This window comes from Entelurus aequoreus, linkage group LG22 (assembly GCF_033978785.1).
Source record: "Entelurus aequoreus isolate RoL-2023_Sb linkage group LG22, RoL_Eaeq_v1.1, whole genome shotgun sequence".
In the NCBI taxonomy this organism is placed as follows: Eukaryota; Metazoa; Chordata; class Actinopteri; order Syngnathiformes; family Syngnathidae; genus Entelurus; species Entelurus aequoreus.
In genome coordinates this window covers 22,124,336-22,143,710 of record NC_084752.1, presented here as the reverse complement: position 1 = coordinate 22,143,710, position 19,375 = coordinate 22,124,336, and the positions used below count along the sequence as shown (strand labels likewise).

At 37.8% G+C, this 19,375-nt stretch overlaps 1 protein-coding gene across 2 annotated transcripts in view; it reads right to left on the bottom strand.

Annotated features, from left to right (window-relative positions):
• prkacab (protein kinase, cAMP-dependent, catalytic, alpha, genome duplicate b) overlaps positions 1-19,375 on the bottom strand; it is a 38,570-nt gene that overhangs the window by 9,919 nt on the left and 9,276 nt on the right. For both annotated transcript variants that reach the window (XM_062033137.1, XM_062033138.1), the window contains exons 2-8: positions 13,661-13,722; positions 12,049-12,177; positions 6,802-6,900; positions 5,875-5,957; positions 5,596-5,722; positions 3,812-3,907; positions 504-626 (exon numbers count right to left, since the gene is read on the bottom strand). In XM_062033137.1, coding sequence (XP_061889121.1) covers positions 504-626; positions 3,812-3,907; positions 5,596-5,722; positions 5,875-5,957; positions 6,802-6,900; positions 12,049-12,177; positions 13,661-13,722 — 719 coding nt within the window. The remainder of the gene's footprint in view (positions 1-503; positions 627-3,811; positions 3,908-5,595; positions 5,723-5,874; positions 5,958-6,801; positions 6,901-12,048; positions 12,178-13,660; positions 13,723-19,375) is intronic.

The window sequence follows — 19,375 nt, the reverse complement described above, 5'->3', positions numbered from 1 at the left end:
TCTCCGCCATGCCTCCATGGTTTGATTTCACATTTTCTTGACATACGTGGATTCCAAATGGACAAAAAAAAGGTACCAACAGGTAAGAAACATTCGTTTTGCATTAATTGGACCCCCTTAAGCTGTGGCAGAACTCTTTTTCTCATATTAACAGTCATGTATTTTCTACCGCTTATCCTGTTCAGGCTTGTGGGGAGCTACAGATAGCTGACGTTGCGCTCAAGGTGTGCTACACCATGGAGTCCTGGACTGATCGCCAGTCAATCACAAGGCACACATAGCGACAAGCAACCGTTCACTCTCTTATTCGCACTGTCACTGAGTGGGGACTGAACCCACACTGCCTGCAACAGAAGTCAGGGGACTCCACCACTAGACCACCAAATTAATTAATAAAGGGATTTATCTTGCTATTGTCAGAGACACTTGAATACATTTGTAAAACCATGATAACAAATGTGTCTACAGGAAATATAAAGGATGTGTCAAAGGGTGAACCTTACCTTTCCTGATACAATCTTCTCATAGATCTGAATAGGCTGGTCAGCAAAGAAAGGGGGGTACCCTGCTGCCATCTCATAGACCAATACGCCTAGCGCCCACCAGTCCACTGCCTTGTTATACCCCTAATAGTCAGAAAAGGACAAGCTTGTAATGATGATATGTCTTACACACAGGTAAAAGCAGTCCCAAAACAGTCGGTTAGAAGCTCCTTGGCCACTATGAGTTCAAGGAGAGCAAATGGATAGGGAGCAAATCCTTCTTTAAGTACATGTGTTTCTGGGTCTACGAACATTGAAGTTCCGTTTCCTTACACTTAAACTACCATCAATTCCGGACTATAAGCCTCTACTGTTTTCCTACGCTTTAAATTATGCGGTTTATAAGACGGCACACTTAATTTATGGATTTTTCTTCGCTACCAAGTTGACCATAAAGTTTTGTGTTCAATATTTTTCATTAAACACAAGCAGAAACGCTGAAAAGTTGTGGTAATGTTTGTGCTATGACGCCATCTTTTGGACGAGTTTGATCACTGCAGGTCCTGTGGGTTGAAAATGCACTGCCTGTGTTATTGCCTTGAACCGGAAGTAAAAGTGTCCATAGTGTTTCTGCTTGAAATTATTCTTTATTCATCACTCCAAGCAACCTTTGTAAGTTTTTAAATTATAACTACAACAATATTTACTAAACCGTCCCATGTGTAATGTCTGTAGGAGTGTTTTCATCTATTTATACAGTATAACTATGTATGTATATATATATATATATACATATATATATATATATATATATATATATATATATATATATATATATATATATATATATATATATATATATATATATATATATATATATATATATATATATATATATATATATATATATATATATTAGGGGTGTAACGGTACACAAAAATTTCGGTTCGGTACGTACCTCGGTTTAGAGGTCACGGTTCGGTTAATTTTCGGTACAGTAAGAAAACAACAAAATATAAATTTTTGGGTTATTTATTTACCAAATTTGCAAAATCTTCCACCAAAAATATTTTTCTTAGTGGAATATTTGATGTGAAGTAATCGGAACCTTGGATAGGTCAATAATTCATAATAACATTGATTTTGATTCAATATTATGTTTTGAGCAATGACAGTTTGAAAGAAAAAAAAACAGCTTTGTTTTATTAGTCAACATTGCAACTTTTTCTAAATTACATTTTACCTTTAAGCTTTTTTATTTCACTTTTGTTATGTTTTTGTTTATTTTAATAGTATTTTTAGAATTTGCCGTGGGCCTTTAAATCATTAACGGTGGGCAGCAAATGGCCTCCGGGGCACACTTTTGACACCCCTGCTATAGATAATAAAAAAATTAATCTGATAAATCTATGGATAAAAAGCAGAGCCTGGCGACGCAAGCGCGTTTATCATAACTCTCTCGCTCTCTCTGTCTCTGCCCCTCCCTCACGAATGAGGCTGAGCGCACAATTTGTTTTGTTTTTAACCCCTTCTTAACCCTGAACGTACATTGAAAATACACGCAACCCTAATTCAAAATTTGAGGCATTTAAGAAACTCCGCCCTGACAAAAGAGGACATGTCCGGTGAAAAAAGGACGTACGGTCAGTCTATCGTAGCCCGTTAGCTGCTAGCATTCCGTGTGTTGTGCCTCGGTGTGCATTGTTTACACAACGTGCGTTACGCTACTTAATATGTCCGTGTGGAAGCTCGTTCAGTACACCTCCGAACCGAACCGGAACCCCCGTACCGAAACAGTTCAATACAAATACACGTACCGTTATCAATCAATGTTACACCCCTAATATATATATATATATATATATATTTATATATATATATATATATATATATATATATATATATATATATATATATATATATATATATATATATATATATATATATATATATATGTATATATATGCATAAAGTTACATATATAGTTGTAAATACAGTTTTATATATATATATATATATATATATATATATATATATATATATATATATATTATAATGTTATTAACTAAAGTAGCACAGTTAAGTTAAACATATGCCTTAGCTAAACAGACATCCACTGCATGTACATGACACCTAACATCTGTGAAGACCAAGTCCTGCAAGAAGATGTTATTGATATCACCACAGCTGATCTGTCGTACAATACCTTGGAGAGGCACAATTACATCAAGGGTAAACCAACAGTACAACACAAACAAGAGCATCAACTTGCAACTACAGACTGAATGTGAATTTATCTTGCTTCCTGGAGAACGTTGGACATCTGTAAGTAATCACAGAGAGCTGGGGTTGCATTTTACCAAAAAAAAAGAGATCAGCATTGTCATCTGAAAAAGGTAAACAAACTTGTTTGTTCCAACAACTGTTTTAACTAAAGAAGAGTAAATGGTGCACTATGTTAAGTTGTTTATGACTTTATCGAGTAGTAAATGTACCTTGTTTGCAAGATTATTGCAAACTGCACAGACTTTTAAAATGTGCACTTAATTTTTACTGTCCATATTTTCACCAAGTTTTGAGAAAATCAATGACTTGCAGTTCAGTAAAACATTTTAAAAAATGTTCCTGCATTTGTACCCAAATATTGGGGTATTTTCTTCAGCAAATGTTATTTTTGCAAACAAATAATAACTCGGGATTAATCACAGGTTTGATATGTCCATCCATCCATTTTGTATCGCTTGTCCCTTTTGGGGTTGCGGGGGGTGCTGGAGCCTATCCCAGCTGCATTCGGGTGGAAGGCGGGGTACACCCTGGACAAGTCGCCACCTCATCGCAGGGCCAACACAGATAGACAGACAACATTCACACTCACATTCACACACTAGGGCCAATTTAGTGTTGCCAATCAACCTATCCCCAGGTGCATGTCTTTGGAGGTGGGAGGAAGCCGGAGTACCCGGAGAGAACCCATGCAGTCACGGGGAGAACATGCACACTCCACACAGAAAGATCCCGAGCCCGGGATTGCACTCAGGACTACTCAGGACCTTCGTATTGTGAGGCACATGCACTAACCCCTGTTCCACCGTGCTGCCATTTGATGTGTGTTTAATCTAATTTAAAAAATTATCCCTTGATATATATATATATATATATATATATATATATATATATATATATATATATATATATATATATATATATATATATATATATATATATATATATATAACAATTACTTAAGGAGTTATGATTTCACCTAATCTAAAAGTATACATCTGATAAGCATGTAGAGTAATACAAATATACTGTATGTAGTGGTTTACCTTGCTGAGAATGATTTCGGGGGCCAGATATTCTGGAGTGCCACACAGTGTCCAGGTCCTGCCCTTTACACGCTTGGCAAAGCCAAAATCTGTCACCTGAGAGGGGAAAAGAGCAATAACTTAAGTAGGGGAAAGAGAATGAATGACACATTCTGAGATAGTTTCACACATGGCCACACTCAAGTTAGCATGGAGTCTTGTCAAGTGGCATTATCTGTACTTGTATTAAAGGTGCCCTGTCATGCAAAACCAAGCTCTACATAAGTCCCGGGAATTTGAAATCAAACCATGGAGGGATTGCAGAGATATTTATAAAACAATCTTGCCTTCCTTCATACTTCCTCCAAACAAACCGTTTGTAATTTGCCCCAATTGTGACAATTGTCTTCTCATTGGTGACATCAGCGGATATCTCCAAAAATGGTGAAGTTATACCTGAAGAGCTTCGCGCAAGTCCGCTATTGTAGTCATTAAGTTCCTTCTTTTTCTATGTCCTCTTGTTGTGGGGCAGACTGGCTTGTACATGCACATGCATCTTACGCTGCTGTCATTTCTAATACAAAGCAATGTATAGTTCTAACCTATAACTGTCCATAGAATCAATATGGACGCTCTAAAAAATGGCAGACAAAACGGCAAATCTTTGCGTCGTTACGATTCTCAACTTATTCACGACAAAGCCAGGAACAAAACGAGGATTTGTATCGGGGATTCCTTTGAAAGATGGAGATGATTGAAGGCGGAGAAGATTTTTTCATCTGACGCCAAACTTGTAATAAATGGAAATGGACATTCCGTATGTAAACTATATTGTCCAATACAGTCTATGATCTTGTCTAACAAATCTAGTATGTTCGTGCAACGAATGCTTAGCATGCTAGCCGGGTCAATGACATCTCGACATACAGGCTAATGGGGTAAATATATGCCCGTTAGCCTGTATATCGATGTGTCATCCAACTGAAAGGCTATATAATGCATTTCATGTAATGATTTTCTACTTTGTGTATTGACATGGTAGTAGGCTATATGATTTATGTGTAACGTGGTTTTTGCGTAACGTGGGTTGGCTCATAGAATTGCACTCTGCACTGAAAGATGGTGATGTGCTTAAATTGAAGACAATGTCAGGTTGGATGCAACATGGGGTTATGCTGAACGAAATGTGGCGGTAATTTTACTGTTGGCATTGACTTGCCATCAAAGTAGGCCTATGCGGTATACAATATATTATATATTTCAATGGTGGTCCGTGCGGTCAAACTAGACATTTTAGCAGGGTAATGCCAACAATCTGTCCCGACTCCCGACGAAAACATTGCTGCGTAACTTTACAAATACATTTGACTAATCGCCATCAGTAAAATGTGACATAACTACTTAGTAAACCATCTAGCAAGAAGCATAAACAAGAGAAACCTACAGCGTAGGACTCGTTGATTGCCATTTGAAGTTCCTTGGAGTAAGACTCGGATTTGGCTGCGTATCTGGCTACCTCAGTCAGGGAGAGTGGGAGGGGACTATAGAATTTTGACCGTGATTGCAGTACCATTTCTGGCCACATTACTACATATGGCACCTTTAAGACACATTGTAGGTCGGAAAAAATGAAGAAAAATTGAAAATATTTGGAAATATTTTTACAGAGATAAAAATGACGGATTACCGACTATAGACGGAAAAATCCCATGCCTGCCTTCATTGAAGGGAGAATCGTACATGCAACAATTTAAACAAATGTATTTTCTTTTCGGTACGTTCCTGTTGTGTATCCTTGCATTTACCTGTATGTAGCCCTGTTGGTCTATGAGAAGGTTTTCAGGTTTCAGGTCTCTGTAAATCAGGTCCAGAGCATGCAGGTACTCAAATGTCAGAACAATTTGAGCAGCGTAGAACCGAGCATGAGGCTCACTGCGAACGTAAGCACATATACAAAACAGTTTAGACACACAGCACAGTGTTCAGCCCAAACCTGTGAAGAACTGACCCCAACACAACCCAGTGTCATCTGAAAGAGCTCAAACAGAATACCTGTGCAGTGTCAATCTTGATTAGATACTAACCTAAATCTGCCAATTCTCCGTAAATGGGAAAACATCTCTCCACCTGGTACATACTCCATCACCATGTAGAGGTTTGTGTTGTCCTGTCCAGAAGGGAGTGTGAGAGATGCTCAGCACCGACATGCATTTTGTGGCAAAAGTCAAATCACAGGACACATACTGCATAGACATACAACTATTCACACTCACATTCACACCTACACTGAGCAGAAATCGCCAGGCTGGTTTCACAAATGGTAGCTGAGTGCAGTGGCGGTTTTAGATATGCAGGGCCAAATGGGAAAATGGCAATCGAGGCAGGCTGAGTCAGGAAAAAGATTCATATATATTTGTGGATACGCTCAACGCAAAAAGGGGGTCTCGCCCAATGCGCCACTGAATTTAAAACCGCTACAGCACTACACCATCAGAGTTCTTACATCTAATTTTTTCTATCTTCATTCTTTGCCTTTCCATTAACAAAATGTTAGAAATAATGCTATTGCTTTATTTATAAGAGGCCATGTATTGTAGAGCACAAAATAAGACCACTAGAGGCCACACTTGACAACAAGTGACTTCAGCAGTACCAAAGAGCCATGCCTCATTCATGGGTCAAGGAATCATATAAATGGAATTGCCAGACATTCTCTTGCAGACCAGCTTTGGAATTTTTTTAAAATATAAAAGGTCAGAAAAGGCATGAAAACCAGAGAGTGCCCAGACATATTGTTAATAGGTTTATTTGAGGCATCAAGAGTATCCAATCCCAGGTCATTTAAGGTGCATCCAAACAGCTTAAGTGGATAAAGCTTTAAGTGGAGGATGGCCTGCTGGGGAATCGGCACAGTGTAAAATGTTGACCAGGTCCACTGTTTGTGAACCTACATCAACACACAATTTGTGACGACAACAAAAAAAAAATCCAGACAATCCAATTTACCGTACCTTGAACGAGTACTCTAACCGCACCAGAAAAGGAAAGTTGACGGCCTGAAGAATTCTCTTCTCATTCAGAGTGTGCTCTATCTGCTTGAGCTTCACCACCTAAAACAGAGAATATGAAACGGTTATTGGTCTAATTGGGTAATTAAAGTTATAGTGATGGAAATTACTTTTTTTTTTGCACTTTTTAAAAGCAACATAGAAGCGTATGGTAAATTTTCAGTTGTATTGCAAAAAAAACCCACTTCAGGTTACACGCAACAGAAATCCCTGATGTTAAGTTGATGATGCTATGTAAAGCTGGGCGATATGGAAAAAAAAAATCCTAGCATGATATCGACATCCATACATTCATTTTGTACCGCTTGTCCCGCTAAATATACCTGTTAAATAAAACCTCTGCCTTGTCTTTAATGAATACTTTGGTCTACTATGCTACTGTATTTTATTGTTGGTCATTATGCTGGTACTTGGAGAGCCAAGTGTTTTCTGAGGAGGTACTTGGTGAAAAAGGTTTGAGAACCACTGTAATAGAAGGAATGCTAAGAGAACTGTGTGTGAACTGTATATATATATATATATATATATATATATATATATATATATATATATATATATATATATATATATATATATATATATATATATATATATATATATATATATATATATATATATATATATATGTTAATCAATTAATTGTCTACCGCTTGTCCCTCTCGAGATAGCGAGGGTGGATGGAGTCTATACCAGCTGGACTCGTGTGGAAGGCGGGGTACACCCTGGACAAATCGCGACCTCATCGCAGGGCCAACACAGATAGACAGACAACATTTATACTCACATTCACACACTAGGGCCAATTTAGTGTTGCCAATCAACTTGTCCCCAGGTGCATGTCTTTGGAGGTGGAAGGAAGCCAGTGTACCCCGAGGGAACCCACGCAGTCACGCGGAGAACATGGAAACTCCTCATATAACTCCTATTATATCAACATGTATCATTATCTCAATGAAATCCCATTACATTTATAATAAGTGAGATGTGAGGATATTAGAAAGATATTTTTAATTTAACTATTTTCTGTCAGGGGTTGAACATGACAGATGTACGAATAACAGGATACAACATACAACTGTTTCACATAAATAAAGAGGGTGCACATATTTAAAGTACAGTAGGGCTGTCAAATGATCCATCCATCCATCCATTTTTCTACCGCTTGTTCCTTTTGGGGTCTCAGCTGCAATCGGGCGGTAGGCGGGGTACACCCTGGACAAGTCGCCACCTCATCACAGGGCCAACACTGATAAACAGACGACATTCACGCTCACATTCGCACACTAGGGCCAATTTTGCCAATCAACCTATCCCCAGGTGCATGTCTTTGGTGGTGGGAGAAAGCCGGAGTACCCGGAGGGAACTCACGCAGTCACGGGGAGAACATGGAAACTCCTCACAGAAAGACCCCGAGCCCGTGGATCAAACCCCGGACCTTCTTATTGTGAGGCGAACTCGCCCCTGTTCCACCATGCCGCCTATTATATCAACATGTATCATTATATCAATGAAATCCTATTTTTTGTCATTTTTAATGTTAAATTTCTAGTAAGTGAGATGTGAGGATAATAGAAAGTTGGTTTTGATTTAACTATTTTCTGTCAGGGGTTGAACATGACAGATGTACTGAATAACAGGATACAACATACAACTGTTTCACATAAATAAAGAGGGTGCACATATTTAAACTACAGTAGGGCTGTCAAATGATTAATTGTTTTAAACAGGTTAATCACACTTTTGAATGTGGATTAATCTAGATGAATCACTGTAAATTACTTGCCTACATAATTCAAATTAACCTAAAAAAAGTCCCCAATATATTGACACAAATGCAATTTTATTCTAAGAATGTCATATATAAACATTTTTGGAATGTTTTACTTGTCTGCTTAAAACTTTGTCTGGGTTAATTTTGAAGTTATGCAGCAAGCACACCTGTCTGTCTCCTCACTCATCAGTGCACGTATGCACTGACCTAATCACTGACAGTATAACAACCCCAACACCTTTTAGGTAACCATCTGCGGTTAAAGTGAAGGAGCAAATAAGTTGTGAGAATTAATCGGAATTTACACATGATTAATGCAATGTTTTTTTTGGATTAATCGCATGAATTTATGCATTGTGCAAAAAACATTACCAAGGACAGCACACACCCTGGCTTCCACCTGTTCGACCTGCTACCATCGGGCAGGCGCTACAGGTGCATCAGAGCCAGAACAAACAGGCTCAGAGACAGCTTCTATCCCAGAGCTGTCACCATCTTGAACTCAAACTTATAATCAATTATTCACCCCTATACAATATCCTACCCTAATACCCTACTGTGCAATATTACCCTTCGAGTGCAATACGTCCGACACTGATTGTCATTACCGGTACTTATTACTCCGGTACTCTTGTTTTGCTCTGTATATTGTACAGTATTTTGTATATTGTTTTGTATATTGTACATGATTGCTTTTTTTTTTTATTGGATAGTAGTCTGTTTATTTCAATTCTTATTTTTTATCTTTATTACTTCTTATGTGATTCATTTTTATTCCATATTTGTTTCCACTACCGCACCTTAAATTGGAGTCCTTAATCTCGTTATATGCAAATATAATGACAATAAAGTCCATTCTATTCTATTCTATTCTTGTATTAAATTTGACTGCCCTAATTTAAACCAAACTAAAAATGTGACCAAGCAAACACTTTCAAGTTTTCAAGGAGAACACCTACAGGCATGGTCATGGACAGCCATTTCGGGTGCCTTTGTAAATTTCGACATGCTGCGTGGATTTTCCTGTTCCTGAAACTGTAGTGTTGCTACAAGTTAAAATAAAGTATGCATGTTGCAAGACAAAGTTGTCTCTTTTCCACCAAGACAAGGTACCATAAACTTGTAAAATTTGTTATAGACTCACCACGCCAAATAACAAGGTCAGTTCGTCTCTATCAAATTGTCTTGCATTTTCATCAAGGAAAAGTTATTCTGCAAAATATGTCGTTATCGTTTTATCGCCCGTCCTGAATGCTAAACTATGTCATTTAAAGGCCTACTGAAATGAATTTTTTTTATTTAAACGGGGATAGCAGATCCATTCTATGTGTCATACTTGATCATTTTGCGATATTGCCATATTTTTGCTGAAAGGATTTAGTATAGAACAACGTCGATAAAGTTCGCAACTTTTGGTCTCTGATAAAAAAAAACCTTGCCCCTACCGGAAGTAGCGTGACGTTGTCAGTTGTTCACTCCCTCATATTTTCCTATTGTTTTCAACGCAGCTAGAGCTATTTGGACCGAGAAAGCGACGATTACCCCATTAATTTGAGCGAGGATGAAAGATTAGTGGATGAAGAACGTTAGAGTGACGGACTAGAATGCAGTGAAATAAAAATTTTTTTTCGCTCTGACCGTAACTTAGGTACAAGCTGGCTCATTGGATTCCACACTCTCTCCTTTTTCTATTGTGGATCACGGATTTGTATTTTAAACCACCTCGGATACTATATCCTCTTGAAAATGAGAGTCGAGAACGCGAAATGGACATTCACAGTGCCTTTTATCTCCACGACAATACATCGACGAAGCTCTTTAGCATGAGCTAACGTGATAGCATCTGTCTCAAATGCAGATAGAAACAAAATAAATAAATCCCTGACTGGAAGGATAGACAGAAGATCAACAATACTATTATACCATGTACATGTAACTACACAGTTAATAGATCTCAGCCTGGCAAAGCTTAACAATGCTGTTGCTAACGACGCTAAGGCTAACTTAGCAACCGGACCTCACGGAGCTATGATAAAAACATTAGCGCTCCACCTACGCCAGCCAGCCCTCATCTGCTCTGCTCATCAACACCCGTGCTCACCTGCGTTCCAGCGATCGACGGCGCGACAAAAGACTTCACCCGATCATCCGTGCGGTGTGTCTGCTAGCATCGGCTAGGTGTCTGCTATCCAAGTAAGTAGTCCTTGTTGTGTTGCTACAGCCAGCCGCTAATACACCGATCCCACCTACAACATTCTTCTTTTCAGCCTCCATTGTTCATTAAACAAATTGCAAAAGATTCACCAACACAGATGTCCAGAATACTGTGGAATTATGAAATGAAAACAGAGCTTTTTGGAATTTTATTAAATGGGGAAGGCATACCTCTGTTCCCCGGGCTACGTCACGCGCATACGTCATCCTCCGAAGGCTTTTTCAACCGGAAGTTTAGCGGGAAATTTAAAATTGCACTTTATAAGTTAACCCGGCCGTATTGGCATGTGTTGCAATGTTAAGATTTCATCATTGATATATAAACTATCAGACTGCGTGGTCGGTAGTAGTGGGTTTCAGTAGGCCTTTAAACCATGTTTTCTGTCTCAGTGGCCTTGACTTTAGATGTTCTTAATAAAGGAAGCTTTTCTGTCGATCCCAATAATTCTCTCTCCTTAAAAAATGCCAACAATACTCCATTCACATGTTGTGAACAAGTGCTTTTTGTGTCGTTCTCGCCTGTTCCAGATCCTAAATGGCTATCAAAGTGTCGGATTATATCTTCTGCCATCTGCTTTTCAGGTGACAGTCCTAATTTATGATTTACAATAAATGTATAGGGTGCAGGGAAGCGAGGAAGTAGCAGACCTCTAGATGATGTAAACATAGGAACGAACAGAAGTGAACACGGCGCGGCTATAAATAGTTTGCTTGCGTTAGCGTTTATAATATTAATATCACTAATACTTAGTTAATATTCGAGTCACAAAATGTAAATGGAGTATTGTTGGCGCTTTTTGAATGGGCAAAAGTTGGGCCCCAATGTCAAAAAGGTTAAGAACCCGTGTCTAGATTAAATGTATTGGACATGCTTTGGTGTACATTTTGTGTCTGTCTGCAAACAGTTCCTGTGTGGTCATAGGTCCCCTTTAAAAAACAAGATTTATGAGGAGGACAGATTAGACTTTGGACAAAATGATTTACTGTTTCAAGTTACATTTGAACATTCTTAATACAAAGAGGTATTTTTTTCTAGTTTAAAGGTTTGAATACATGTTTCTGCACCCAACATAATACGCTCCAATGTAATGTTGACTTTGTTGAAATGAGTGAGAAACACTTGGAAACAACTTGACACCTCAACTTCTGAACTCGATCTGATTCTTGTTTCTTGACTCTTGATTCTGATTCTGACCCGGACTGACCTTCTGCTTGTTGAGGATCTTCATGGCGTAATGCTGTCCCGTTTCTCTGTGCCTCACCAGCATAACGCGGCCAAAAGAGCCTGTGCCCAGAGTTTTCAACCTCTCGAACTGCTCCAGGCAAGCAGTGTTCTGAACGGACAAAACAAAAAGTGTTAGCTCAGTTGATTGTTCTGTGACGAACAAGTGATGTGCTTTGGGGGGAAAGTTTCATTTTCTAATCTATTTTATACAAAATATGCCTTTATAGAGTAAATCCTTCCATTGACTGAGACAATGGAACATTCCACTTCATTGCAAAAAAATTATTAAAACACATTATTACAACTTTTCAATGTTTTCAACGAATGATTTATGTCTACCATTGTTACACTAACATGCTAGGAGGTGTGCAACTAAATAATTAATCATTTTCAATACAAACATCTACAAATAAACCCATTTAAGGTAAGATAAAGATTTTTATTATATACAGTGAAATCCGATATTCTCAAACTGTTGTACGTGTACCACTATTGGTACGCAGGCTACATCTAGTGGTGCACCAAATAATCACTTGATTAAAGTACAGTGTTTTATTTACCTATATTCAAACACAGTCTTATTATTCAGACTGTGTGTAATGTTACAGTGGCCAAAATATTAAATATATTTGTTAAATAAAACCCCTGCCTTGCTTTTAATGAATACTTAGGCCTACTACATTACTGTATTTTAATGTTGGTCATCATGGTGGTACTTGGAAAGCCACGTTTTTTTGAGGTGGTACTTGGTTAAAAAAAGCTTAAGAACCACTGCTTTATATTATTATACACTATTGTAACTTACACCACTATGCTATGTTTTGCAGTAAATATATAACAGTATGTTGAGAGATATTAACTAATAGGTAATTATTTTTAACAAATGTTTGGTGAAATGTGCTCTTTGGAAAATTATTCATACTTTTTTCTCAGGCATACACAATATTCTGCATCTATATGATCCTTTTGAATGTTGCAAAAACACTGTTTGCGCAAAGTTGCCAGAGAAATTAATAATTTTGGCAAAAAAAATATATAAAAATACTTCTTATAGTCTTTTGACATTTTCTTGTGTCATTTCAAGCCAGAAGCTACAGGACATGTAGTCATATTTTCCAGCATATTTGTTAATCTGGAGCCTGTCCCAGCAGACTGGACACAAATAAGTGGTCACCAATCAATTGCAAGGCGCATATAGTATAGATTAAAAAAAACATTCACACTCAAACCTAAAACTTTGAGTCCCAATTGACTTTGCAAGCATGTTTTCAGACTGAACAGGGACACACAGAGCTCCAAACTATGATTCAAAACCAGAACCACCTGGCTGTAAGGCAGAGAAGTGCTATACACAGCAAGTTACAGCTCGACGGTACCTATTCATTTAAAAAAAAATCCCATTTGGCCTGCAGAGTATGAATAATTTGGGTCTGTACAGGATATAATAGCGCCCGTTGTTTTGTTTTATTGCTTCTTCAATATGGAAATGCAACACATTATTTTGCAGGAACTGCATGCTTATTTGATAAGTGGAAAAAAAGCACAAAAAGCACACCTTTTTTCTTTTAGGATGACCACTTGTAATGTCTCACCTGTTCAGGGCTCTCCCATTTCTTGAGGAAGTCCTCTTTGGCTTTAGCAAGGAACTCCTTGACTGTAAAACACCAAACACATAGTGTTCTTAATATTAAAAAATAATAATCCACTCCATTGTCTTTATGATAAATCATTTATTGATCAAATAATACTACATTCCAACAACGGGCTGGGGCGAAGGGTCACATATCAGTCATAACTGTTCAGTTAGGAACGTGGAAGCACGAGTCATAACACTGGAGTGTTTTTCTTTATATATACAACAATATTGCAATTGCAATTGCAATACATCAGCCTATACATTCATAATGAAGTGGAGCTCAAACAATTTTGGATGATGGCACCCATGCAAATACCATATGTTGATCAAAATGCTGGAATTATCACATGGTGTAAATATTCAGTCCTTAAATGCAGTGGTCGAGTGCTTTTAAAGTTTATAGATCTACAAAAATATTTTATTTAAAGTGATACACATTGAGCAGTCATTATGTCGTTAGCATATCTCAGGAGACCTCAGCTCAGTGAGTATTTGATAGATTCATTATTTTACTTTTTATTTGGCCTTTTTACTTTTTGTTTGGTGGGAATGCAACCATATAATGTGGAAGTACTAGTAATCCTCCCTCTGCATAGTAGCCACAACTCATTAACATATGTAAAGTTGTACTGTACCATGGTTCACTTGTTCAAACACTTGAATGACCGCATGAATGTGACAAAAACCGACTGCCCAAAGTTTACAGTAGGAAGGGGATTCCGGTGCCCCAATTTGTTGCGGTTTACCTGACACATGAAACATGGAAAATTAGGGGGGTGCGCTATCCACTTTAGCCGCCAAAAGGCAGTATAATGTTGAATATCTTCAAATGTGTTTTGTGGCAATTTAAACTTTGACCACAGCGTCAGTTGCTATGTAGAGTGACACTTTCCATCATTTTCAGCCGACTGCATTTGGATCAGAGGTGTCCAAACTTTTTGTAAAATATTATCATTAATAATTAGTGTCAAAATTGCATCATTTTCACATTGCATGACATCTTTTTGCTCTTTTTTCTTACATTTTTACGGGTTTTTTCCCAGCAATAGTGTGGGCCTTTTCCTGTAGGAAAATAATAATGGTAACGACAATAACAATAGTCTGTGATGAGGTGGCGACTTGTCCAGGGTGTACCCCGCCTTTTGCCCGAATGCAGCTGAGATAGGCTCCAGCACCCCCCGCGACCCCGAAAGGGACAAGCGGTAGAAAATGGATGGATGGATGCATTGCAAAATTATACATTCCCTATTGTACTTGCCTTCATCAAGCCTCTCTCCTCACTTCAAGATCCACTTATGTAACACATGATTAAAATGACATAGATTCCTTAACTTTATTGTATCCTGTTATGCAGTACCATATTTCATAAGTTTATATCATGTAAGATAGTTACAGCATTTTACCATTACCTGTGTAACGGACACCAGCAGACGATGGTGTGGAGCGGCGCAGAGGCCACTGCGGATTATGTGAGAGTTGAAATGGTGTTTTTTTTGTTTTGTTGTTTGTCTATGCATGGTGCAATCGTATATGCGCAACATGTATTATGTATTGCGCTTTTTTTTGTTTTCTGTAGTGTTTATTTACTTTTGTAGCTGTATGTAGAAATAACGCCTCTGAAGTGGCAGCTTAGTGGCTTCAGCTCTGTACTCCATCCATCCATCCATTTTCTACCGCTTATTGCCTTTGGGGTCGCGGGGGGCGCTGGAGCCTATCTCAGCGGGCGGAAGGCCGGGTACACCCTGGACAAGTCGCCACCTCATCACAGGGCCAACACAGATAGACAGACAACATTCACACTCACATACACACACTAGGGCCACTCCTTTAATGTATTTTATGTCCTTTGTGTTCTTTAATGTTTCCTTCTTACTTTCACACCAAGATGGCGCTGTGGATGGCTACCACATTAACTGTATTCTCTTGTATGTTATGTTATTTTCATTTATTAAGCACCCCCAACCAACTGTTACATCAGCCTGGGGCGCAGTAGTTTTTCTTTGTTTCTTGCATTGACCAAAGAGAGCACAATCTACCAAGTCAAATTTCTTGTGAGTTAAACATACCTGGCCGATAAAGCAAATTTTTGATTCTGATTCTGATACAGCAGCATCTTGTGATAATGATATCAGGGTTTCTCCTAGATTGCCAGGATACCTGTTGTGGTCAATATGATGTCATATAATATTTTATGATGCATATACGTCCTTTAAAAAGGCAAAACAAATTATAAATACATTCAAAACAAATATGTGTTATTAACAGTTAGTATAAACATATATTTTTCTTATATAATATCGTTTTGCTGCATTTTTCAATTGTTACTGCTTAACAATATACTTTGTTGAGAATTTTTCAAGAGTCTAGAGACTTCTCCAGTCCTTTTAGCCACTTTATCTTTATTAAAAATGACAAGCAACAAATCTAGCATATTTTTATGGTGTTATTGGAGACTGTCGCTTCATGCGAGCAACAGCAAGCATGATGTCACACTTGCTTTGCGCTTTTGCGAGCCTTTCTCTCCTTAAAAGCTGCCAGTGTCCTTTTACATTTTGTAAATCCGCGGGAATATCTTGGATATATTAAAGTATGTCCACATCACGGACATGCTGCCTCCGATCCAGACAATCTCCTGTGTCTCGCTTAAGCTATCACATCTTGTTTCGGTAGTGCTGTTTTGCTGATCAAAGTCATATATTTTACGATACATCACTATGCATATGTTCCTTGACTGCACTTAAATGTAGAGTATATGTAGAATATATTTATGTTATTTATATATTATATATCCATCCATCCATTTCTACCGCTTATTCCCTTTGGGGTCGCGGGGGGCGCTGGAGCCTATCTCAGCTACAATCGGGCGGAAGGCGGGGTACACCCTGGACAAGTCACCACGTCATTGCAGGGCCAACACAGATAGACAGACAACATTCACACTCACATTCACACACTAGGGCCAATTTAGTGTTGCCAATCAACCTATCCCCAGGTGCATGATTTTGGAGGTGGGAGGAAGCCGCAGTACCCGGAGGGAACCCACGCAGTCACAGGGAGAACATGCAAACTCATATATTATATATATATTATATTATATTATTTATTTATTTATATTTATTATTGTCTATTGTGAGCGAACTGTGGTGCTGAATTACCCCCAGGGATCAAAAAAGTACTTTCTATTCTATTCTACTCTATTCTATCCAATCCACTTTATCCATTATTAGTTGTCAGTGCGAAAATAATAAACTATATATATATATACAATTATACTGTAACTACTTGCTGGTGGTGGGTGATGTGTATGTACGTGTTGGCGGAAAATGAGGAAGTGTTGGAATGTGTTGGAATTGGGCCGGTTGTTAGCATAAGATTGGCAATAAAAGTTAAAAAGAGCGTTGGACTGTGTGTTTGTTCGTCTGGATGCTACAGTACATTATATTACTTCCATTTGTTTCCACGTAAAAAAACCCTCATTTTTAAGATGTGGCGGCAAATATTTTGCTGTGGTGGTGCTCCATGATCGAATACCTTGCATATACATCACAGTAGGGCTGGGTGATATGAACGAAAAAGTATATCTCGATATATTTTTACTTAAACTCCATATTCAATATATATCTCAATATATTTTTAAAGTATACAAATAAAGATCCATCACTCGACTGGCAAAAACGATAGTCCAGGATATCAGTCACCCACTACACCAATACATAATCCCACTACCATCAGGGCGCAGATACAGAACCATCAAATTCTGGAGGGCCCGCCTCAGGAAAAGCCTGATCCCTGCAGCTATAGCCGCCCTTAACAGCAGGCCCGGCCGACCTGTCTGACAAGCCTATAAATGTGTTGGTCATGTATGATGTATTTTTGTTTTGTGATGTGTAATGTCTATTGTTTAAATGTACGGCAGTGAAAATGAATTTCCCCAACGGGGACCAATAAATCTAAATCTAAAATCGAAATCTAAGATATTCATTTTTGAGCGAGATCCATTGAAATTGAACTGATTGACAACTGTACTATAAACAGTCAGTGGCACTTTTATTAACCCAGTTAGTCAAGATGGGTATTAACAGCACAGATAATAAACTGTTTAAGCAGCACAAAATTAAATAACATAAATAAAATTGAAAAATATTCCTTCTACGTAAAATAAATAACATAGCTGTGAAAATAATACAAAATGTATCAAACTCAGATAAAAAATAAATTTGCAGGCAGGTACTTTTAAATTCCCAGTGGACAATGTAATGGACTGTCACACACATACGGTTCTGGTCAGCGCCAAGTAAGTGACTTTTCTTAATTGTGCGGCTATGATCTTCCTCACTTCAGCATACATTTTTGGCAGCATTTCTCCTGCGAAATATGCCCGGCTTGGCAACTCAAGAACCGTTTTTATTTGGGTTTACATGGTAAACAACTCAAATGAATGTTTTATCCAGACGCATACATTTGTCTAAATGTTGCCCTGTAGATGCATTGTGGGTTCCCTGGACGTCGTCTACATCGCTAAAATAAATATCTAAGGAAGAGAATCCCTCTGCCATCTTCCACTTTTTTTAATATATAAATCGCCTGCTTGAATTTTCTCTCTCTCGTCGTCCTTTGGGATGTCTGTTGTGATTTCCCTTCCTGGTTCGATGACCCGCCCTATCTTGCCTCTGATTGGCCTGCCTGTAAAGTTTTGCTCTAATCTTAACCAATCGTGACTCGTCATCGTAGTAAACAACCAACCAATTATGGATGTTGTTATACGTGCAAGCAAGTCTTGGAAGGAGGAAGGGGAGAGGTTTAATAGCCCATGGAGTTTGGAGAGGGAGAGAGAAGCGGGGGAGAACAAGGAACACAACAAATAAACGGTGTTTGGTTATTTTAACGTGAAATAAATTATAACGATACTACGAAATTTTCTTAATTCATATCTTGTTTAAAATATATCGATATATCTTATAAACTCGATATATCGCCCAACCCTACATCACAGTATATTATTTGGCATATAAATTATAATGTAAATATTTCAAAACAAGTTAGAAAAGCTCCTAATTTGGTTGCTGATGTATGCAGTAACATATTGCATCTAGTTGTAATATTTTATCAAAACTACTATTAATCTACTTGCTAATTTACTGTTAATATCTGGTTACTTTTTGTTGTAACATGATTGTATTTCCACTTCAGTTAAAATCTGATAAACACCTTTTCTTTTTCTGTTGTTTGGATACTTTACATTATTTTTGGGCGATACTACAAATTAGTGACAGTGGCAGTATATTCCATACCAACGATACTTCAAATTTTCTAAATCATTGAATTATTAAATTTTTGATCACAAATATAATCGGACAAAAACACAGGATGGCGGTGTAACAATACCAATGAATATTTTGATATTTAGTTTATTCCCTTTTATTTCATACAACATTCAAGTCAATTGTGCAAATTAAAACTAAACAAAAGCAAAAACTAATATTGGCTCTCATTTGCTGGATTTGTAAACAACAACAAAAATGACAAAAAATGTTTTTGTGATAATGGAAAATATCAATGTAATCACTGTAGTATTGACCATTAACTTATACTCTATTTGGTATCGCTACTGTCAATATTTGTATCGATCCACCCACCGAAGAGCTTAGCCGTTAGCAATGCTTTTTTGTAG